At 34.9% G+C, this 24,927-nt stretch overlaps 2 protein-coding genes and 1 pseudogene across 2 annotated transcripts; 2 read left to right on the top strand and 1 right to left on the bottom strand.

Moving 5' to 3' along the window:
* The first annotated feature begins 116 nt into the window (after positions 1-116).
* LOC116124404 (60S ribosomal protein L10a-3-like) lies at positions 117-2,335 on the top strand. The gene is made up of 4 exons (XM_031410128.1): positions 117-152; positions 970-1,210; positions 1,686-1,891; positions 2,102-2,335. The coding sequence occupies exons 1-4, from the start codon at positions 117-119 to the stop codon at positions 2,153-2,155; spliced, it is 537 nt and encodes a 178-aa protein (XP_031265988.1). The 3' UTR covers positions 2,156-2,335.
* Positions 2,336-2,924: 589 nt separating this feature from the next.
* On the bottom strand, positions 2,925-4,781 carry LOC116124403. Its single transcript, XM_031410127.1, has 3 exons — positions 4,380-4,781; positions 3,661-4,282; positions 2,925-2,971 (listed from the first exon to the last, which is right to left on the bottom strand). Exons 1-3 carry the CDS (start codon positions 4,779-4,781, stop codon positions 2,925-2,927), a joined length of 1,071 nt encoding a protein of 356 aa, XP_031265987.1.
* Positions 4,782-21,944: 17,163 nt separating this feature from the next.
* LOC116124402 lies at positions 21,945-22,423 on the top strand (annotated as a pseudogene).
* The last annotated feature ends 2,504 nt before the right edge of the window (positions 22,424-24,927 follow it).

Raw genomic sequence — 24,927 nt, 5'->3', positions numbered from 1 at the left:
TTGCGTAGGGTTAGGGGTTTTTGAAAATTTTGACAGGTTTATCCACCAGTCCGGTTTGATCGGCGGTTCACTGATTTTATCCGGTTTTCAAACGGGTTAAAGCGGTTTATTACATAATGGCGGTTTTAGTGTTGACTCGACCAGCCGATCCGGTTTTTAAAACAATGCAATTACTCCATTTTAACAAGTTGGATGAAATATTTAATGACAACTACCTATAATTGATATTAATAATTATATAGGTATAATTATTAATTTTATCTTAACATAACTCTCTCTATATATACTATTTTTATTTATTTTAAAATTTGTATTATTTAACAATTATTATGTCTTAATCTAATTAGTTTCTTTTGTTAGAATAAATTTGTTTACAAACTATTTCAAAAGCGTTGAATAACCATACCTGCGCAATGCGTGGGCCCCTTGTCTAGTTTATAATAAACGACCATAAATGCATCATACATTTTCTAACTATAACAATATTTAAATAAAGATTGTAAATTAATTAATAAAGAAATTCAACTTTACAAAAAAGTACCAATCATATTCATAGGTTCCTAAATCATTAATTTTCTCTCACATAAATAACTAATGGAAAATGTTATAACTTCAAAAATACATTCTGTATGTATTATACTATTTCCTATACCTTTAAAGATAACTGTTGTATAATACATTTGATGTATCTATAAATTATATAGTTAGTTTGCTAAAATGCAAAAATGATACTTATTTTGTAGCAATAAATTTGTTAGTGCCAAAGTCTCAAATCGGTTAAAAGACAAGAGCCTTGGTCACTTATAACATAAGGACACGCTCACCACCTCGATGCGTCTTTTCAAGACAAAATCGTACGGAAGACTCAAAGTAGATAATATCTTTGGAAACTCACCTACCATGTGTCTAGATCCAACATACATTAACAGTTGGCANTTCTTGATCTATCAATTCCTCCTTATAGTTTAGAGTTTAGAACAGCTTCTTGTTCTGCGATACACTTTAGTTTTACATCAATCTAAATGTTTGTATTATATTTTGCAGGCAGAGAAAATTGGCCTCGATTACATGGATGTTGAAGCCTTGAAAAAGCTTAACAAGAACAAGAAACTTGTTAAGAAGCTTGCCAAGAAGTACCATGCCTTTTTGGCATCAGAATCTGTCATCAAGCAGATCCCTCGTCTGTTGGGACCTGGTCTTAACAAGGCAGGCAAGTGTACAAGGATGGTTTGAAGTTTTTTGCTGTTTTTTGCTGGCTACTTTACTGATCATATTGGTTGCTTTTTCCTAAAAATTTAATATTGATTGAGATGCTATGTTCTTGCTGGAGGGACATTAAAGGTTAAATAGCTTTGAATGAATGCGAATTGTGGTTGTACATTAGCCATCACTCTGAGGATCGATGGTAGTAAAGCAATTTTTGAGGGATGTCAAAATGATCGATTGTTGTTGACTTGTTGAGTTAGAGAATTAATTTATTTTGGCCTAGTTATTTGGATCATGCTTGTCCACACAGGTCTGGTAATGCACATTTTGTATAGATTGCTATTGAATAATTGATTTTCAAATAGTTTATAACTACTGAGTCTTGAGTGGGTAGTGTTGCGTAAATGGTCTTACAGAGCTGTTTTATTGTTTTCTGTGTTGCTTGAATATTTTTTACCTTGGTTCATCTGTAAATGCAGGAAAGTTCCCTACCCTTGTTACTCACCAAGAATCTCTGGAGTCGAAGGTTAATGAGACCAAGGCAACAGTGAAGTTCCAATTGAAAAAGGTGCTCTGTATGGGAGTTGCCGTCGGAAACTGTGCCATGGAGGAGAAGCAAATCTTCCAGAATGTGCAAATGAGCGTTAATTTCCTAGTATCCTTGTTGAAGAAGAACTGGCAAAATGTGAGTTATCTCACTCTATTCTTGGATAAATTAAAAGATTCTATTTCTCCCTTTTTTGATTTTGATTAGGAGTTGTTTTCTCTCTTTGCTGGCCACTGTTTTACTTGAGCATTTCAACTTGTGTTCTTCAACAAAGCTGTCTGTTTTTTTTTTTTTTTTTAATTATGTAAATTATTAATGGTTCTGACTGACATTTATTTATGTCAACAGGTGAGGTGCCTCTATCTGAAGAGTACTATGGGTCCGTCAAACCGGATCTTTTAAGAAATTATTTTTGCATGGTATTTTGGACTTGTGTAGGAAAAGACTAGTGTGAGCTTAATACCGAAAACGTGTCGAACTCTGGATATGCTCATATTTTGAATGTTTATTTTTGGTGTCTCAACTTGAATATTTTAGTAATTTTATAATGGTAGACTTATATCAAGTTTTTTTTTTGAGAGAGATTTTAAATTTAATTGAATGATTGCATTCTGTTAAATTTTTCGTTTTTTCATATTATGAGCATTTGTGCATTTCATTTTTGGTTATGAGAATATCAACTGATATTGTTAATGGGTTTTATTAAAATGATACCTAGTGCCTGGTTTAACGAGGAACGAAGATATACTATTATTATTATGACACTGAGTTTCATATAACAATTATACAACGTAAAGGAATTTTTTAAATTGGCTGGATCAAGTTTTAATCACTGTTGGTAACTCGCTCTGCTGTCTGGGTTAACCGGTTGGACAGGTGAGCTGACGTCAATATAATGAGTTGGAGCAAAAAAATACCTAGATTTTAAGATTTTCATTTTTTAATAAGATAATATCAATTTAATTATTGTTTAATATGATTTCAAGTTCAAATTTAATAAAATCCCAAATTGAAGTATTTATCAACATTCTAAAATTCAAATTTAAACATGATGTTGTATTCTCTGTTACATATTAAATTGATAAAATACATAATAATTAATAATAAAATATTTGATGCGAATGTTTTTTCTTTGTTTGGTTTCATATTGATTGAGCTTCACACACTAGCATCAAAATTCATCATCATAATCACCATTATCATAACCATCACCATTATCTACATAAATTTAAGTAAAAAATAGAAATCATAAGTTAAAATTTGTAATTTAATTTAAAATAGAGACTAAGTTGCTTAAATATTTGAAACCAACCTTATGAACCATCGGTTGAATCATAAAAAGAAGGGTGATCAACAACTCCTAAATCATTTTCCATATAACATTTGTTTCAACTCCTCATAATTAAGTTCATCACTTCATTGATCTCCTCTTCATCGTCAACTATCCAACCTTCAGTTTTGTCGATACTTTCATAATCAATAGGATCAAAGCTTATTTTCTTGTAACACCTCATAAAATACCATAATGAAATATTAAAAGCATGACAAGTAAAATATCAAGGAAAAATAATAGATAATAACAATAAGAGTGATGCATAATTGAGTAATTGACAATGTTTTATACATATTTTGCAAACACAAGTTATAGTAAACAAAAATAAGATCATTCAACCTTTGATGCTCCAATCTATTCCTCTTTTTATTATGTATGCACTAAAAAACGCCCCAATTTTGTTCAAATCCCGAAGAGCTTGAAGTTTGGCTAAGAATTTTTATTACAAACTTTTGCAAATTTGGAGTGCTATACCCAAATGATCTCCACAATTCATCTAATTGAAAATTAAACATAATAAATAAATTAGACTTAAAAAACAAAAGAACTCATAAATTTTATAACTATTATGTACCAAGACGTGTGGTTTTGGCGGTTTCAAGAGCAAGCCCACGAGAAAAGTTTTCCTCCTGGTTTGAATATAATCTACTCTCTTCCATTAACCTTGTCTTGTTCAAATTGAACGCACTTGCTTTACTATCAATAGGATCAAGGAAACCACTCATGACTTCTGGCTTGGAGCAAAAAGATGTTTCGTCATATTTAAAGGCAGGATTCAAATAATAAGCCGCAGCATAGATATCACAGCGCAACGTCCTATCCCAGCATAGTTTAATGATTCGTGTATAAGGCTTGTACAATCTCTTTTTATTCTTAAACAACTTTTTAATTGCATTTTTCGCTCTGTACATGTCATCATGCACATATCCTATTGCAGGCATCTCATCTGAGTCAACAATCTGCAACGAGCACATCAATGGACTCACAACTTTGGATATCTTACCTATATCATCCCAAAAATCGTTATCTAGAATTATGCCAATAACATGTTTGCCTTTATTACTTTTTGCATATCGAGAATCGACAAATGATTTATCTGTCACCATGGCTTGCAAGTCATGTTTGTGCTCATGAAGGCTTCTTATTGCAATGAAAGTTGTAGCAAAACGGGTTGCGCCCAGATGAACAATTTCTTTCTAACCCTGTTCAATTGATAAATAATAGATGTTAGTCAATTATAAAAAATGCATATTATGTTATGATTGACAAGAACATGAGCTAAAGGTATATTACCTGTCTTTTCCTCAACCAAGCTATCAAGAATGTATGATTATATACAAACTTTGTCACCTCAGAAGCACGTCTTGCAAGATAAACTATATGATCAATCTCAATTATGCATTTTAACACCAAATTTATGCTATGTGCTGCACAGGGCGACCAAGTAATACTCGGATATTTCTTAGACAATATTCTTCTAGCAGCTTTATAATTGGATCCATTGTCTATAACAAAATGGACAATACTATTTGGTCCAATCCATAAAGCTACCTCCTCAAACATCTTCAACAATGTCTCAACATCCTTCACAACATCTAAAGTATCAACTAATTTCACAAAACAAAGTCCCTTAGGACAATACACCATAAAATTGATCAATGACCTATGTGAATTATCAGTCCAACCATCAGCCATTAAGGTACATCCAACATTTTCCCAAATCTTTCTGTAACTATCAACAAGAAGTTACACTTCCTTCTTAGCATCTTTTAACAAATTGACACGCAAACCATGATAATTTGGGTGTTTATACCCAGACCCAATTGCAGCTATAGCATCCACCAAAGGCTGAAGATAAATTGAATTTACAGCATTAATTAGGATGCAAGCATTCGTAAAAGAATTTTGCAAAAGCCATGTCTGCTCTCCATGTCACATCTTTTCTAGCTAAACAACTCCTAATTGATGGTTGAGATCCAACAATTGTCCTTGGAGCAAAATAGTCACCAACCCCAATAGGTTTTTTTCTTTTTGATTTGTCTAGTATTGTACTTTGTTTTTTACTGCCAAACCTACCTTCATTTATGTGAATTTCTGATGGACGGAACTCTTCACTATCTTCATTTAACATATCTCCCTCAAATCCATGTACGGGAGCACCGTATGGAGTATTATACTTACTAGAATCAGCCTTCTCTTTATTCTTTATCCTAATGTCTTTTAGTGATTTTCTCATCAAGTATTGAACATCAAAAGGAACTTTTAAACAAGCACCAACACCCCTCTTTGTTCCATCTAAATGTTGTTTCATTCTAAAAATACCTCCTCCTCTAGTTACTTTCCCATAGTGAAGACATTTTAATGTCTTCCTTCCATTTGGATCTATACCCTCAATAACATGTGCCTATGTTATATCAATCCTACCTCTACTAGATTATGAAGAAGACCAAGAGCCAGAGGCTGACATTATCTGTTTTTAATCTTTATCTACCTGTCACACAAGAAATAACAACAATTTATTATATACTTGGCATATTAAAACACCAGCATATTATGGACGCATTCTAGGATTGAATCTAATTAATGCAAATCTACACCGAAAAGAAAGGACAAACATGATAAAAGCTACAAGATCATAAAATTATGCCAAAGAAAAAGAGCTGTAAAATTATCAACGTAACATTCTAGAAAAAATTTCTTAACATGACTCTTAATCTCAGTTTAATTGAGCTTTAAAGAATTTCAAAAATTATTCTATGATTTATTCTGTTATTAATTTTAATAATGAATCAAAAACTTAACATGTGTTTGAGTAAAATCTACAATGAGTAATATGGTCTTTAGACTTGGTTGATTGATTTCAAAAATAAAATAAAAGTTTAGCCTTTGGGCATTTGACAATATGATGTGTTTTACATTCATTATAGGTTGCTGTGTCCGAAAAATCTGATTCTAGTTAAAGAAATGATTGAGCCTGGGTTGTCATCATCAATGGAGCAATCAGATATATCAAGTGAATGAAATTGTTTAAGATTGCCATCTGTAAGCTCTGCCAATTGACTCGGTGATTTAATTCCTTCGAATTCATATTTCTATTAGAGCAGAAACTGAACTATAACTAATAAAGGCAGATTGCAGTTCATAAGTTCAATAAATTGTTTGTTGAACTTGAGGACACGATGTCATACTACAGCCTACTTGAAGGTGGTGGATGTAGATGCAAAAAATCTACCGTCATGAAAATAGGGTGTGATCCCGTGAGGTTGAGGTCACTAACAATCCGTTAGACCTACACACATGAAAGGGCAAGCGTGAAGCTTCCGGAAAACACCGAGGTGGTGTTTGCCGTAGGCACTCCGACGCTCAAGTCAGCAAGGCTGAAAGAGATTTAATAAGAATTAAGGAGAAGAAGAATTACCAGGAGTCTTGTCGGAGGCTAGGACTACGGCGGAGGCGTCGGGTTCTTGGGAGCAAGAACTTAGGAGCAAATAGATGGTTTTGAATAGTGTAGATTGACTGTCGGAGATTTCCCTTAATGAGAGGGTAAGCCTCTGTTTTTATAGTAAACCCAAGGGGTTGGAGTCCTAGTAGGACATTGAGTCCTCTTTTTTGGGAGATAATCCCTATCAAGAAAGAAATATGATTTCTTGACCTTATCAGATTAAGTTTAATAGTTTAAATAAGATTTGAAATCTTAGTAGGACATTAAGTCCTATTGTGGGAGATAATCCCTATCATAAAAAAGATAAGATTTCTTGAACTTATCATATTAAGTTTAATAGTTTGAGTAAGATTTGGAATCTTAGTAGAAGAGGAAATAGAATGGGATTCTGATTTCCTATTTATAGACTGTTGCAGGCTAATGGGCTGAAACCCAATTTAGCTTAACTTATAGGATAGCCCAACTCATAGAGTGGGTAGGTCCCAAGGTGATTTTAAGCGTAAGCCCAATCGAGATTGGGTTGAGGCTTTGGGTCGTGACATGTTTATTTCGTTATTGGGCCTCGTCAAGCCCAAGACGATTTTTGGCCCTAACAGTGGAACAATCATCTTATCCTTCTAGAAAGCCTGGCCAATTCAAACTTGAGAGATAACGTTTTGCCTCTGGACCATGATTAGAGGATTTACAATTCCTAAAGCATCTGTTCAATAAACATATGTTGCATGCTTCAAGACACTAAGTCAATCAAACAAAAAACACTACAAGGTAGAACAGTTGGCTGAGCTACTTTCCATAATAAGACCATGGTTTTATTCGTAAGCTTTGAACTGTGAAACAATCTAGATAAGCCATAAATTATTTCCTAACTCATCATTGTTAGAGTAGGTGCCCTAGAACCAATCTATTATTGTAAAATGGACTCTATAATAAATGTTTATTTATCAATAAAAGACATATTCTTCTATATCGTGTAAATCATAGTTATATATAATGATATATGTTCTTAGGATGGTAGAACCGTGACGAGTGTATCAAGTGTCTCAAATTTTGATAGTGAGAACCCTATGATCACATATGGTAGACATTCTAGAAACGTTCGTAGCCTCAATATTATTCTAACCAAGGACACAGATAATACGGTAAGGCTATCATAGTATTGAACGACCATGTCAAAAGGCAGTGACTGATCTCACTTGTCAAGGTTGTTTGCCGATAACCTGATGCAACACATGGGTGCTTGCTAAAGGCAAGTTCACTGGACAGACCCACCAGAGGATTCCATATAGATGGTATCACCAGTGTCTATGGAATAAATCTTCTAACGGATGGTGGTGTATGTGATCCTTAGACTTGAGATCACTGGAGCGCCTTGTGCACCAATTGGTGTAGTTTGACACTAGCCCAATGTAGTTCTATTCAGAGCTATCAATACGGTAGTAATTGGCTACATTGAGAAGTGTATCGAGACTATGGTGAATCGACAAAGGATTCATCGCTCCTGGGTATGGGAGAAGTTATCTCACTGGGTAATTTAGTAAATGACAATGACACTAAATCTGTGGCCACAGTGGGATTGAGTTACTGCTCAATCCAATTTATTATTCCGGTCATTAGTCAATTAACTAAATACAAACATGTCAAGGATATCTAAGGTTGACACTATTTCTATACCTCAGTCTTGATGAGATAACAGTTGATGAAATGATTTGATTGCACAGTAATTATATTGTTGACAGGCTGCGGTTTTGCTGAATCTGAATCTATCAAGTGGTCATGATGCCTTCCTAGGGGCAAATCTTGGTTTGTGTGTAGTGAGACAATTAATTGGTGTTAATCGCAATACTACACACTGCCGATATGATGAGGAGCCTACGGGTTACACACTTAAAAGATAATTTAAGAATCATTTTTGTGAAAGGGGTATTTTCGTCTTTTATGACGAAATGGTATTTTGGTAATCTCACAGTACAATTTAATTTGCTGAGGTTTTTGTCTATATTTAATTTTAATATTAAAATTAAATTAGTGAGATTATATTTAAATATATCTATGCATATATTTAAATAAATTATTAGTATAAATTAAATGTTAATATATTATTACAATAAAACCTTTCTATAATGATACTCTATATAGGAATAAACTCTACATAGTTATAAAAAATTTTATTTCTAATTTGGGATAGTTATAAATAAGAATAAACTCTACATTGTAATAAATTATAATTTTTCTAATTCCCGTCTTAAGAAAAGTTGTCTCCACATAGTAATAATTATCTTTATATTGCAAAAATATATATGTTATATTACATTAAAGGTTTATGATGAAATAAAATATTTACCTAAAATTGTTTGAGATAATGATTTAGGGTTTAGAGTTGTTACTACATCTTTTAACTTGCGGGTAGATTACTCGCTAGCATGAACATCTTCTTGTTGAAGCCAAATATTTCTAGTTTCTCAAGTATGTTTAGAGCTTCTTGACACAAAACTTTTTGTATTTTCGTACTATCAACATCATGATTATTTCCTTTATCTTCTTGTCTAATTGTAGTAAAGATTTCTTTTTTAGTTAAAACATACATGACTTATTACTCATTTGGATGATTGAGAAAGACATTAATATTCATTCGATTAGTGTAATGAAGTTGTCAAATCTGATCACTAAATTCTACAATGACTCTTTGATTCTCCTCATCCACTTCATTTATAACTTGTAGTTCATCGACATCAGGGATCCTAATTTGCTAATGATTAAAACAATTGGCAATAGTATGTGGCTTCACATCAATTTGCTGCATAATTTTGTAATGATTAAAACAATTGGCAATAGTTTGTGGCTTCACATAAATTTGACCATGCAGCAACTGCATTTACAATTCTATCAATGACACTTATCTTTGTTGGTTTCAAGACACAATCTTTTATCCGTTTCAAAAGTAGGCAAGTGAAGCGTTGAATTGAAATCTTAATAGTATTAGAACATCAATTGAAATCCTAATATTGTACTACTAAAACCTGAATTATAAAGAAATTTTTGTGACCACACCTCTATTAAGCTATGACCTCCTCATAGTAATAAAATTAATTAATCCCACCATTATGACTATAGAGAGATTTTACTATATATATTAATTGATTTTAATAATAATAATAATTAATTAATTAATTAAAATACCATAAAGGGTGTGTTTGGTTGCAAAGGTAAATTAGGGTTGGAGTCCATGGCTATTCCTTATTGGAATAGGGTTTTAATTGTTGCACTATATAAGTGCAACTTAAATTAAAACAAGTGAATTAATTTTCATTCATTCAATAATTTAAAAAAAAAAAAAAAAAAACCCTAGCCACCCTTTTTTCTTCTCTCACGTTTTTGATATTAGTGAAGAGAAAAATTATTTTTCTCTTCTTTTGATTCTTGAAGCCTCCTTGTTGTTCTAGCAAAACAATAGTGGGTTCTACGGATTATCTTCGTGTGGACGACGTGAGTGTTATTCTACTTTGAATCGAGAGTGAGATCAAATCAGAGATATTGAAGGAGCCTCCAAACGTTGGTAATGTATTCCGAATCCTTGTATGGGTTAGACTTTGATTCATACAGATTTTTGTTTAGACTGTTTTGTTTATAACGTTATAGTCTTTGCCCGGATTTTGGGTCGTTAATGTGATGATCAGATTCGTTTTGTTTTTATATTCTGTCTTTTTTTGCTGCACGAATCTGTTTCACTCACTTACAGTGGTATCAGAGCCTCAGGTAATTGATTATACTATTTTTGATGTTGTTTGATAACATGTGGCTTGTTTGATAACATGTTAGTGTAAACGATTTTTTAAAAATCTGTAAAATCTGCATTCATTGCTTGATTTGGTTAATCAATTGAATAAATAATGTGTTGATGAATGATTTATTGGTTGGTTGGTGTCCTAGTCGAATACTTGTGCATTCGATCCGATTTGGTTTTGTGTCGTTATGTGAAAAATTGCAAAAAGGCATATTGTGAGATTCACTGTTTTACAGCGTTAGTCGTGACAAAATAACACTTCGCCGCAGCGAGAAGCAAAAAGTGAATATGGCCGTGGCAAAATAAACCTTCACCGCAGCGACCCGCTGGAAAAGTAGATCTCGCCGCGGCATGAAATTCTCTGGAACGTTTTATGTTTTCTGGAAGTTTATGGCATTTATCGAGGCGAAATAGAACTTCGCTGCAGCGACCATGTGTATGAACTTCACTGGGGTGAATAATTTATTCGCCGCAGCAAGAAAGCTACTGTTCTGTTTTTTCTTTTCTGTTTTTCGCATAGCGGGTCAAATTGCAGTTTTTGAGCCTATAAAGCCAATAATAATTCTGTACATATAAGAAGGGTAATTTAATAATTCCACCCACCCAAATTCAAAATGTTAATTTTGGATGTATGCAATGTTCTTGTTTGAAATTGCATAGTGCCCGGTACATGAGCCTTAGACCTTTGGTATGTTTTTGTAACTTTGGGTTTGCTTATAATTTTATAAAGAAATAGGACATGCGGTCCTACCTCTCTCTCTTATATCTCCATGTATTTCTTCTTTTCATCTCACTCCCCTCGTATGTAACGCGAGGTTTATATTTTATCGATGTAAATTAGAATAGGGTTTTGTATTATAAAATACTTTGTAATGGTCGTAAAAAAGAAACGAAGGAGTTATGAAGAGGAATAACTTGAAGACCCAAGATTTACTCTTAAACCCCTAGGTTGACCCACCAATTCCTCTAAGCTCGAGGAAATCGATTTTAGTGGGTCATGTATCGGCACGTTTTATTTTGTTTAGAATGCATGCTAAGGTTGAATGTTCACAAACATGTCAAAAAATTACATTCTAACAAAGATAATAATCTAGTGAGACATTAAATAAAAACCCTCAACTTAAGTATATTAAGTCACATATGCCTTCCATCACCATGGTTTTAATCAAATCATTGTTCGTCGGAACCTTGTTCACCAAAGTGAAGGGTACACTTCTACTAGTGGGAGGTTAAAATTCATTAGAGTTTTCCTTAATGGTGATGAGTCAACTTAAAATGACAGTTTTGCTTGTTCGCCAAAGTGAAGGTTGATAAACACGTCATAGGCATAGTAGAGTAGTATACATGTTCTGTGTACGTGATGACATGTAGTTTTCACTCTACTGATACTGGGAATCATACTTTAGGACGACGGCTAGGCCGTTGGATGGTGTGATTGGCTTGTTGGCTTGCTTCACATTTGAGGTTGGTAGTAGGAGCTATCAACTGGTGTGGATTAAGTTTGTTGGCCTACTTAATCAACCCATTTTGGCTTATTCGCCAAAGCGAAAGTTTGAAATGGGCTAGATGGGATCTAAGTCCACTGGGAAAGCTATCGGGCTTTCCCGAGTTAGTGGTGAGGGCTATTGGCTTGAGGAAAATAGTGGGAGCGATTATTTAACAAAAGGCCTTATTAAATAATGAAAATAAACATAATAATAACTTTACTTTTCTGTATTGTAGATTCATTTAAAATAAGCAATATCAACCTACGATCGATAATCGAGAAAGAAAACAGGTTAGATGGATCTAATTTCTCGAACTGGTATCGAAATCTTCGGATTGTATTGAAGTCCAAAAAGAAATTATATATCATTGACAAGCCTTATTTGGCTGAGCTTGATCCTGATGCCACTCAGGAAGTAAAGGAAACTTACCAAAGGTTCCTTGACGATACTGACACTATTCAATGCCTTATGTTAGCATCGATGACACCTGAGCTATAAAAGCAGCATGAGAATATGGACGTTGCTACCATAATTCTGCACCTTAAGGAGCTTTTCGAAGGAAACGCTCAACATGAGAGGTACAAGGTGTTAAGTGCGTTGTTTAGAAGTCGCATGATTGAGGGAGCCCAAGTTGGTCCTCATGTGCTCAAGATGATTGGGTACATAGAGAGGCTTGAGACTTTGGGATTTGGGTTGGATGCAGAATTACAAGTGGATTTAATTCTGCAATCCTTACCTGATACTTTTTCATCGTTCATAATGAACTTCAATATGAACACCATGATGAAACCTCTGTCAAAGCTTCTGAACATGCTGAGGATTGCAGAGCAGAACATGAAAAAGTCCAAGCCTGTTTTACTGGTTGCTGCCAGTAAAGGAAAGAGTAAGGGCAAGGGAAAGGCCAAGGCCAAGGCCAATCCCAAGCCCGAATGAGAGGATGCTCTTAAGCCTGAGGATAACGTTGGGAAAGGTGGGAAGGTAGTCTGCTTCTATTGTGGCAAGCCTGGCCACCAGAGAAAACACTGCAAGGCTTTCCTCACGAATAAGAAGAAGTCAGACGCATCGACTTCAGGTATGTACATGATTGAGAATAACTTCTCTCCTTTAACATCTTGGGTCATTGACACAGGGTATGGTACTCACATTTGTACTGATGTGCAGGGACTAAGGCAAAATAGATTGCTCGCCAAGGGAGAAGTGGATCTACAAGTTGGAAATAGAGCACATGTGGCTGCATTAGCTGTAGGGACTTATTGTTTATCTTTGCCTATGAGCTTATTATTAGAACTCAAAGATTGTTATTTTGTACCTGCAATTTCTAGAAACATTATTTCAATATCTGCTTTGGATAATATAGGATATCGTTTTGAAATTTCTAATGGATTGTTGCCCTTTAGTTTGAATGGTATTCTCTTTGGAATTGCAAGGTTATATAACATATTATATGTTCTTGATTTAAACAATAAGAATATTCTCAACATTGAAACTAAAAGGGCTAAACATAGCGATCAAAACCATACATACCTCTGGCATTGTAGATTAGGTCATGTTAATCAGACTCGCATTGCAAAACTTCAAAGGGATGAAATTTTGGACCCTTTTGACTTCCAGTCATTTGAGGTATGTGAGTCATGCCTTTTAGGCAAGATGACCAAGTCACCTTCAGGACAAAGTAAAAAGGCTACTGAACTATTAGGCATCATCCATAGTGATGTATGTGGTCCATTAACAGTTGAAGCCAGAGGTGGATATTCCTACTTCATCACATTTACTGATGATTTCAATAGATATGGTTATGTCTACCTCATGAGACATAAATCTGAATCCTTTGATAAGTTCAGAGAATAGAATAAAGTACAGAATATGTTGGGCAAAAGTATTAAGGCTCCTCGGTCGGATCGATGAGGTTAATACTTGAGCTTAGGGTTTTCTAAATACCTGAAGGAATGTGGGATGATATCACAACTCACCCCTTTATATACACCCTAACACAATGGAGTGTTTGAAAGGAGGAATATGACCTTACTTGACATGGTTAGGTCCATGATGAGTTTTAGTGATCTACATGCATCATTCTGGGGTTATGCCTTGGAAACTACAACTCACGTACTGAATTGTGTGCCATCAAGTCTATAGATAAGACTCCATATTAACTATGGAGTGGGCGAAAGCCCAACTTGTCTTATCTAATGATTTGGGGTTGTGAATCTTATGTTAAGAAATTGACTTCGAATAAGCTGGGCCCAAAATCTGAGAGATGCATTTTTGTGGGGTATCCTAAGGAAACCAAAGGGTACTATTTCTACTACTTAGAAGAGCGCAAAATTTTTGTCGCTCGTATTGGTATCTTCCTAGAAAAGAAATTTTTCCTAAGAAGTACTAGTGAGAGAAAAGTAGAGCTCAATGAAGTTCTAGAAGCACAAGGTACATTAAACGCAAGACAGGAAGATATGCCACAAGAAGTGGTTGAACATTGTGAGGAGGTCACTTCACAATCTATGGATCAAAGTGAACCACCTCAAGTAGCATAGGAGCTACGTAGGTCTAAGAGAGTATGTCATGAGCTAGAGAGATACGGTTGTCTTGTGACTCAACATGGTGACGTACTAGTCTACCAAGACGATGTACCCAGAACCTACAAAGATGTTATATCGTATCCAAATTCTATTAAATGGCTTGAAGCCATGAAATTTGAAATGGACTCCATGTACCATAACCAAGTATGGTCTCTAGTGGAATCACCTGAAGGGGTAAAACCCATAGGGTGCAAATGGGTTTTCAAGAAGAAGACTAACATGGATGGCAAGATGCACACTTATAAGGCATGACTGGTTGCCAAAGGTTTCAAACAATTTCATGGTATTGACTATGAAGAAACCTTTTCGCCTGTTGCCATGATTAAATCCATCCGAATTGTGCTTGCGACTGCTGCATATCATGACTATAAAATTTGGCAAATGGATGTCAAAACAACTTTCCTGAACGGAAACCTTGAAGAGGATGTGTATATGACATAACCAGATGGTTTCGTTCTTGATGGTCAAGCTGATAAGGTATGCAAGTTAAAGAGGCCCATTTATGGACTCAAGCAAGCTTCAGGGAGTTAGAACATTCGTTTCGACAAAGCCGTAAAAGAATTCGATTTTATCAAGAATGAAAATGAGCTATGTGTTTACAAGAAAGTGAGTGGGAGCGCAGTGGCATTCCTAGTGTTGTATGTCAATGAAATACTTCTGATTGAGAATGATATACCGAACTTGCAGTCGGTAAAGACTTGGTTATCCAAGTGCTTCTCCATGAAGGACTTAGGAGAAGCAGCCTGCATCCTCAGAATAAAGATCTACCGAGATAGATCACGTAGGTTGCTTGGCCTAAGTCAGAATACATACATTGACAAGGTACTGAAGAGATTCAGTATGGAAGAATCCAAGAAGAGATTTCTTCCGATGTCATATGGTGTCTATCTTTCTAAGGATATGTGTCCTAAAACACACGATGAGAGAGATAGAATGAAGAGGATCTCATATGCGTCAGCAATTGGATCCATCATGTATGCCATGTTGTGTACTCAGATTGATGTCTCATGTGTATTGAGCACTTTTAGTAGATATCAATCGGATCCAGGTGAGCATCACTGGATAGCTAACATCCTTAAGTACCTAAAGAGGACTAAAGACATGTTCATGGTTTATGGAGGGGAAGATGAGCTCACTGTAAGAGGATACAATGATGCTAGTTTCCAAATGGATAAAGATGATTATCGATCGCAATCAGGGTTTGTACTTTGTCTCAATGGGGGTGTAGTGAGCTAGAAGAGCTGTAAGCAAAGCACTGTAGTGGACTCTACAATGGAGGCTGAGTATATTGCATTATCCGATGTGGCCAAGGAGTCGAATTTGGTGTGGTTTCCACGATTGTTGATCCAATAAATGTCTATTGCGACAACAATGGAGCAATTGCTCAAGCAAAGGAACCGCGGTCTCACTTGAAGTCCAGACACATACTCAGACGTTTTCATCTCATTAGAGAAATGGTTGAGAGGAAAGATGTACAAATCAGTAAAGTACATATTGATGACAATCTCGCTGATCCACTGACGAAACCTCTGTCGCAGCAGGAGCATGAGCAACACCTAAGGTCATTTGGTATTAAATACATGAATGATTGGCTATAGAGCAAGTGGGAGATTGTTAGAGTAGGTGTCCTAGAGCCAATCTATTATTGTAAAATTGACTCTATTATAAATGTTTATTTATCAATAAAAATCATATTCTTCTATATCATGTAAATCATAGTTATATGTAATGATATATGTCCTTAGGATGGTAGAACCGTGACGAGGGTTTCAAGTGTTTTAAATCTTGATAGTGAGAACCCTATGATCACATATAGTGGCCATTCTAGAAACGTCCGTAGCCCCAGTATTATTCTGACCAAGGACATAGATAATACGATAAGGCTATCATAGTGTTGAACGACCCTGTCGAAAGGTAGTGATTGATCTCACTTGTCAAGGTTGTTTGCCGATAACCTGGTGCAACGCATGGATGCTTGCTAAAGGCAAGTTCACTGGACAGACCCACCAGAGGATTCCATATGGATGGTAACCCTAGTGTCTATGGAATAACAGATGGTGGTGCATGTGATCCTTAGACTTGAGATGATCAGAGCGTCTTGTGTACCAATTGGTGTAGTTTGACATTAGCCCAATGTAGTTCTATTCAGAGCTATCAACACGGTAGTGATTGGCTACATTGACAAGTGTATCAAGACTATGGTGGATCGACAAAGGATTCATCACTCTTGGGTACGAAAGACGTTATCTCACTGGGTAATTCAGTAAATGACAATGACACTAAATCTGTGGCTACAGTGGGATTGAGTTGCTGCTCAATTCAATTTATTATTCCGGTCATTGGTCCATTAACTGAATACAAACATGTCAAGGATATCTGAGGTTGACACTATTTATGTACCTCAGTCTCGATGAGATAACAGTTGATGAAAGAATTTGATTGCACGGTAAGCATATCGTTGACAGGCTGCGGTTTCGCTGAATCCGAATCTATAGAGTGGTCATGATGCCTTGCTATGGGCAAATCTTGGTCTGTGTGTAATGAGACGATTAATTGGTGTTAATCGCGATACTACACACTGCTGATATGGTAAGGAGCCTACGGGTCACATACTTAGAATATAACTTAAGAATCGTTTTTGTGAAAGAGGTATTTTTGTCTTTTATGACGAAAGGGTATTTTGGTAATCTCACAGTGCAATTTAATTTGCTGAGATTGTTGCCTGTATTTAATTTTAATATTAAAATTTAATTAGTGAGATTATATTTAAATATATCTATGCATATATTTAAATGAATTATTATTATTAATTAAATGTTAATATATTATTATATATTAATAGATTTTAATTATAATAATAATTAATTAATTAAAATTCCATAAAGGGTGTGTTTGGTTGCAAGGATAAATTAGGGTTGGAGCCCATGACTATTCCTTATTGGAATAGAGTTTTAATTGTTGCAATATATAAGTGCAACTTAAATTAAAACAAGTGAATTAATTTTCATTCATTCAGTAATTAAAAAAAAAAAAAAACCCTAGCCACCCTTTTTACTCTCTTTCTCTCGCCACACTCATTGATTGAAGAGAAAATATTCTTTCTCTTCTTGACTAATTGAAAAACATTGCTTCTTGAAGCCATCAAGAGGATCTAGCAAATCCCTTGATAGTTGTACGGATTATCTTCTTGTGGACGACGTGAGTGCGATTCTACTTTGAATCGAGAGCGAGATCAAATTAGAGATATTGAAGGAGCCTCCAAACGTTGGTAATGTATTCTAAATCCTTGTATGGGTTAGACTTTGATTCATACAGATTTTTGTTTACAGTGTTTTGTTATAACGTTATAATCTTTGTCCGGATTTTGGGTTGCTAATGTGATGATTAGATTCGTTTTGTTTTTATATTCTATCTTTTTCCACTACGCGAATATGTTTCACTCACTTACAATCATCATATAATAAGAACTTAGATACATCAACTAGATCTGCAAAAATGGAAAGGGTCGTGACTCATGAAAAACTTACACTTTCTGAAATGGAGCTGTGTTGTTGTCGATTTCCAGGGAGGAATGGAGCTGTCGTCATCGATTTCTAGCGAGGAATGGAGCTGTCGTCGTCATCATCATCGAAAAATGGAGTTGTCATCGTCATCGTTGTCAAGGAATGGAGTTGTCATCATCGTCGATTTCCAGCGAGGAATGGAGCTGTTGTCGTCGTCGCCGATTTCCAGCAAGGAATGGAGTTGTTATCGTCGATTTTCGGCGAGGGAGGAAGGCGTCATCGTTGATTTCAGAGAGTAGAGTTGCGATTGACACAATGGTTGCGATTTCAGACTTTAGAGAATGGAGTTCATTGAGATTGAGTGGGATTTCAGATTTTTATAGGATTTTGTGTAGAGAAACTGAGAAAGTAGAGAAAGTGAGAAACTGGAAAAAGTTAGGGATTTTTTTCCCCTTTTGAAACATTGGACCAGTTTATCAAGCGGTCCAGTTGGACCGGCGGTTCACACTATTTTCCTGGTTCAATGGCGGTTCATAGAGGGTTATTAAATATGATCGGGTTTTATATTGACTCGAACCGGACGTGTGACCAGGTCCCGGTCCAACCGGTTGGACTGGCCGGTCTGGTCCAGTTTTTAAAACCATGGTTTTAATCAAGGTCTTAAAACCTGGCATAAGTGGTCAGGTTCTGGGTTGACTTGTTGGACCGGGTGATCGGCGAGTTGTTGATGTGGCAGCATGTAAATAAGCTTGAAATCTAGTAAAAACATTCCTTAAATTTATACATAAATCTTTATACATTTGAAAATCCTACAAAAACTTCTTAAAATACATTTCGGTGTCGACAACTCAAGTCAAATAGGGCATGTTTCTGGTGTTGACAAACACACTCCATCACCACAAAACTCTTATCTCAGTCTCTTGACCAAAACCTATCTCGTTCCCCCCTTGTTCGTCTCACCAACTGTTAGCAATAGTCTGTTGTTGCCTTCAATTTATTTTTACGATTTCCGATAATTTCATTCACCAGAAATCATCTAAACTATCACCTTTTGACTCATCAGACCTTCCTCGTCAAAACCTCCAACATCTAGCCACCGTTGTTCGCCTTGTCCTAATTTTTAGGATTTGCCATCAATAATAAAATTGGTAACCTGACCCAGTGAAAGCCCCGAGTCCCGGTTCAATCAATCAGGTTAGGCCAGGTGAGGTTTTAAAATACTGGATTTTAATTGTATCAAAAGTTTGGAAAGTTAAGAAAGATGATGAAATCTGAATTGGCTATGTCCATTACAATTAATAAAGGTAAGTTATTAACCTTATTACACCTAAAATATAGTTATAGGGAATTATTTTAGTCTAAATTTATGATTGGACAAATAAATTGTTAACCAAAACTGAAAATAGAGAATTGTCCAAGTACAATGTAAGCAGCCTATTACTTACAACAAATTGGTCATTAAATAAATACATGTATAGCTTATGGTGTGCGTTAGGAGGCGTTTGCCTTTCCTTTTATGGTCCATTGGCTTTCCATTTGTGTATTAGGGTAATTGGTAGTAGTTATTTGGTCTCTCAATTCAACCAAAGGACAAAATATTTATAACATTTTTATGAATGAATTCGTTACTTTGCCCTTCAGCTTACCTTCCATTCCATTCGCATTATTTATCAATTCATTCTCATTATTTATCAATTCATTCTCATTATTTTGTATAAACTGATGTAATTAATCGTACAAATAATATAAAAATATGAATACAATATTAAAAACGTATTTTTCGTTTGTTTTTAAAAAATGAAAATAAATAGTTGAGTAATTCTTAAAAAATGAATAATCAAATATTCAATAATGATAAGAGTAAAAAGTAGTAAGACAAAACCCAGGGGCGGTAAGTGGTTTGGTTTTGGGGTTGGGCAGAGGCAGGGTTTTAGTTGGGTGGTCATCTCTCAAATAACAAAATTTCTCTAATGTTTCTAAAATTACAAAAACTACCCAACTGTTAGTGAACCGTTAGAATTTATGCTACACAAGTTAATATATATTTACCAAATTACCCTCAACCCGTTTAGTTTAACGCCTCAAACTTGAAGACAGGGGAAGTTTACTATTTCAAAAACTTGAGAGGGTTTTCAATATTTGCTGGTACCTCAGGGGGCTCAATAAGTCCATTTCTAAACTAAAACCCATTTTGCCTTCTGTCTCCCTCTATAAATAACAACTGCCGCCCCCTTGAATTCTCCGCTTCTTCCCTCTATTTGAATAAACATTAACAACGTCCTCCGACGATCTCTTCTTCTCTTATCTGTAAGATCTCTCTTTTCATTCATATGCAATATTTGTCTCTTTAAATCTGCTGCTGTGTGTCGCTTTCCTTTAGTTTTTCTTCTTTCGGCAACTATAAACAAAAAATATGGTGCTCTATGTGGAAAGTTTTTACGAGGCCGTGTTTCTGGAATCTTCTACTACTTTTTTTTTTTTTTTTTTTTTTTTTTTTTTTTATTAAATCTTGTCTGTTAAAAGCTTAAAATTCATAGGAAGATTTGTGATTAATGCTCCCTGGCTTGTTTGGTATAGGCAAACAATTATGCAATAAGTGCAAATTGATTGGCTGTGTTAATTAATCGTTGTTCGATTAAATTTTCTTTAGTATCTGTGAGGTCACTTAAATTTGTTGGAAGATTCCTTTCTGGTTATTTGTTCACGTCATGATAGTGCTTCTTTTGGGTCCTTGTGATATTTTATTTTGCTTGGGTGTAGTATATAATTCCTATTATTTTCTTTGCATTGCATTTCGTTGATGTTGTGTTCTGATTGTTCAAAGTTTAACTGAATGTTAACTTGTCTCAGCTCCCATAGGGTTTTATTCATATGGTGGATTTGGGGAATAAGATCAAGTTGGCAAATAGCTTAGTGCTCCATCTCACGATCATTTTTTCAAATACTTAATGGTATATGTTGCATAGTGGGTGAAAAGTAAGAGGGTAACATTATTCTTCAAATCAATTAGAAATTTAGGTGTTTATATAAGAATTCATCTGTGGGTATTCACTATCAAATCTAGCTATTCCTCATTTCTTATGTCTGATAAAAGACCACTGAAGTCTTATAGCCAAACAACTTCAAAAACTTCAGTGTTTGTACTGGCATCTAGTTCTGTAGAATTTCATTCATTGTTACCTGCACACAAATCAAATGCCAAAAGTTTATTTGCATCTTGTAGGAAAATTGCTTCTGACTTTAAATCTAAACTTATTTTTTGTTTGTGGGTCAATTTTATTTAGTTTAGAACATTAGCTTAGCAAATCTTTGCCAGTTATTAATACTGGAGTTGATCTCTATGGAATTCATTATTTAAATCCACAACCTTTCTTTTGCTTTATTCTTTTTCATATTACTCATAATTAGCTATGTTAGTTACTTTTGGGATAAGTCTCCATAAATTTTTTCTAATTATCAGATTTGTGGAATCCTTACTTTTGGGATAAGTCTCCATAAATCTTTGTACGCCAGAATTGACAAATTATAATGTTTCCTTTGTTTTTGTAAATATACTGTATGCTGGAAATGGAAAAGAGCGTACTTTTATCTTGTTTTATAAGATGGAGCCTCGAGTGAGATCAGAGAGCCTACAGCTTGCTCTTCTCATAGTGCTCCAACATTAATTCATGTCGTTACTGAATGGATTAGTTGTTTCCATTTTTGTTAATTTTGTACAAGGTGGACAAATGTGTACAATCGTCTTTAAGATGATGTGTTAATGTGTATGGAAGAGTCTTAAGTCTGATCTGGAGAAGTAATTTTCTTGCATGTTACTATGAATGCTTAATAATCATTCCCCCATTAGTATATTAATAAGTTTTATTTTGTCAGATGCATGGGTTGTGTTCAGGTTCTCTCCTGTCATATTGTCATTATGCTGTTGTGCGTTTATTTACTATTAGTTAGCTTATTAGATTAGAGTTTCACATTTCCAGAGTGACAAAACTTGTTGTAAATTGAACTTCTAAGTAGTTATGAAAGCACCATCGATAAACTCTGACAATTGCTTTTGAATTCAGGGGTGAAGATGGCAACTGTGACACTTAACTCCCTGTGCATGGTTAAAGCTGCACCGCAGAAGCGTTGTCAAGTGCCATTATGAAGAGTCCATCCTCGCTGGATCAGTTAAGAGTATCTCCAAGTCTTTTGGGCTGAGATTTTCTCCCAATTTTAAAGCACAATGACAGTATACAAGATTAAGCTGGTTGGACCGAGAGGTCAAGAGTCTGAGTTTGAAGCCCCTGAGACACCTACATCTCGATGCTGCTGAGAATGCAGGAGTTGAGCTGCCATCTTGTAGAGCTGGGGCTGCTCGACCTGGGCGGGGAAATTGGCGTCAGGTGCAGTTGATCAGTCCGATGGTTCCTTCCTGATGATGGTCAAATGAAGGAGGGTTATCTGCTGACGTGCGTTTCGTACCCAACTGCTGACTGTGTGATTCACACCCACAGGAAGGCGACCTTTACTGAGCGTTCTTTTGTGAGAAATGAGGAGTGTTTTTCTTAAATTTTGCTAGAATGATCATGGTCAAGTATGAGAGAGAGTCTGGTGGGGGCTCTGATGGACCTTTTGTTGGTTTTTCAGTGTGATGGTTTTCTTATGGGAATGCAATCTCATTTAGTATGTTAGTGTTAATTGTGGTTTGTATGATAATCCTCTACCATTATGAAGCGGTATCATACCAGGAATTGGAATCCTTATGTGAAACAATCATTCTATTCAATAGTTTCAACTTCTCAGTATGATTATGGGTGTGCAGAGACTAATTTTCATTGGCCAAAAGGGACGAGGAGTTGGAAGGAATTTCTGCTAATAACGAACCAATATGAGGAAATTATACTTTAAACGGCAACGAAACTGTTTGGTCCATAGTCATCCACGAAACTTGGGCCCACTACAAGCATATGCCATTTACTTTGTGGTAAAGCTTTGTTAGTGTAGCACTTCAGAGTAATTCAGTACCATACCTTTTAATTTTAGGGTTGAAAGTGGGGTGTTTTCAGTATTGACAGGCGGATAATTAGCCCTACAAGTATAGAACAGGAGAGATAGCGCAAGTGTTATGTCAATGGTTGACCATGAAGACTATATGCCCTTGAATTTTAAATCAACAAAACAGGAGAGATAGCGCAAGTGTTACTGAACTTTCACTTCTCCCAAAATCTCATTAATGAACCCCTTACACCACAACATGCTCCATCAACACATCAAGTTGAGCACTTGAGTTCAACTTCTCAACACATCAATGAGTCAACAAACATCAACTAATTTTGATAATAATTTACTTCCCTCAACCTTTCGGTAAAGGCTCTTTGTCTTGATTACATTTATAATCAGATGATTAAACATATATTTTTAAGTTTAAATGAGCTAAACGACCAATGCCATGAAAAAGAAGAATATAACATAAGAATTTACTACAAAACTACCATAAACCTGATAGTAAAAAAATAAAGCAAGTTCGTAAACTCTTAAGTTCGAGTCCTTCCAAGCCCTAGTAGAGATTATCATTGAAACTCTTATTTGGTCGACAATTTCAAGGCCCAAATGATTAGTTAATGTGTATGTAAGCAAGTCATACACCTTCGATTATTAGAAAAAATTCACTACAAGAAAACCCTTTCAAACATAAAAACCCATTATTAGACAATTAATCAATCAATCAATCTCTCTAATTTTGGGTTGTCTTTAGAAATCAAATCCACGCTTTTTGTGTAATCGAATTTCCAACACCACAAAATTATTCTGCGTCAATTACAAGAAGGTGAAAACTGAAGCAAGAAGTCTAAGTTTACTCTATTCAACCTAATTAAACATCTTCTGCTACAAGTAGATAACATTACTTAACTTTTTACATAGATTTTTGTGTTCTCCTTTTGAAGAAAGGGGATGGCATTATCATAGGAGTAGGACTGGGACAGGATCGGAGTGTCCCTACTTTACCTTCAAATTCAATTGACTACAATAAAAGCAGAAGCACTCTTTTCCATTTATGGAGAATTAAGGAGAAGGACAGTTAAAAAGCTAGAGCTTAGCAAGACAAGAATCTTCATCTTCATCCAACTTTTGACGATCGAGAAGAAGACCCGTCCAGCACAAGTTTACGAAACGATAGCTAGCATATCAACACAATTATTATATAAAGCATGCACCTTCTCATTGCTTACTAAGAGTTATTTTCAAAGTTTGTGATTTTTTTCCCAGAAGGATCAACTATAGCATTGAAAAAGACCAAAGAATGCCCGAAATATTCTCTCCACAAAGATTCTCCAATTCGTCATATGTTATCTAGAAGCCACTTTGATAACAACTGGCTTCTCTTATTCAGTCGTTAAAATAAATCAACCTCTGGGGTCATACATCTTATTCTTTCAACGTAGAAATCTATAAATATGATTGAAGCTTATAGCCCATTAAAAAATTAAGATTAGAGGTATCTTACGTTTGTGGGTTTAATTAACCTATTGAACTTTTTAAAATTTTGAAAAAGTATTAATGGTTTATAGATTTTATAATATACTCCACTTAACTTCATATTCACCTCACAAAATAAATTATTAATTAATATTTTTTAAACTTTTCTCCTTTTTTTATTTCCTCTCTTTTACTCTCATATTATTTTTTTTTTTATTGGATACTCAAGAAAGCACTTCATTTGGATTACAACTAAAATGATACTAATTTTTTTTTTTTTTTACTTAAAATTAATTCTTTTCTTTTAACTTTCTTAATTGATGAAAGATCACGATTTATGAGTTTTTGTTGAGTTTAAATGAGTTTGAAATAATTCTGATTTTAATGTGGGTTTTGATTTAATCTTATTTATGTTGAGGTTATGTTAATTAATTGCTGTTTTAAGTTGGGTTTGATAAATTGTAGTCAGTTATTGAGTTAATTTTGAATATGGTTTGAAGAATTGATGAAACCCTAAGTTGTAGAGATTTGGGGATTTAGTTTAATTTTGATATATTGGTTAGTTGCTTGATATTTAGAGTTAGATTTGATGAGTT

Source organism: Pistacia vera, unplaced genomic scaffold, assembly GCF_008641045.1.
Source record: "Pistacia vera cultivar Batoury unplaced genomic scaffold, PisVer_v2 Contig152, whole genome shotgun sequence".
Lineage (NCBI taxonomy): Eukaryota > Viridiplantae > Streptophyta > Magnoliopsida > Sapindales > Anacardiaceae > Pistacia > Pistacia vera.
The sequence above is the reverse complement of the archived record's forward strand: the minus strand, read 5'-3'. Positions and strand labels throughout refer to the sequence as shown.

Excerpts from the sequence above, each read along its gene's own strand:
- LOC116124404 (XM_031410128.1), top strand. The coding sequence starts at position 117 with ATGGCGGTTTTAGTGTTGACTCGACCAGCCGATCCG. Across the intron at positions 153-969 it reads TGACTCGACCAGCCGATCCG|AGTTTAGAACAGCTTCTTGT; the intron begins GTTTTTAAAACA and ends CTTATAGTTTAG. Across the intron at positions 1,211-1,685 it reads ACCTGGTCTTAACAAGGCAG|GAAAGTTCCCTACCCTTGTT; the intron begins GCAAGTGTACAA and ends CTGTAAATGCAG.
- LOC116124403 (XM_031410127.1), bottom strand. The coding sequence starts at position 4,781 with ATGGCTGATGGTTGGACTGATAATTCACATAGGTCATTGATCAATTTT. Across the intron at positions 4,283-4,379 it reads CTTGGTTGAGGAAAAGACAG|AAAGAAATTGTTCATCTGGG; the intron begins GTAATATACCTT and ends GAACAGGGTTAG. Across the intron at positions 2,972-3,660 it reads CGCCAAAACCACACGTCTTG|ATAATGGTGATGGTTATGAT; the intron begins GTACATAATAGT and ends AAATTTATGTAG.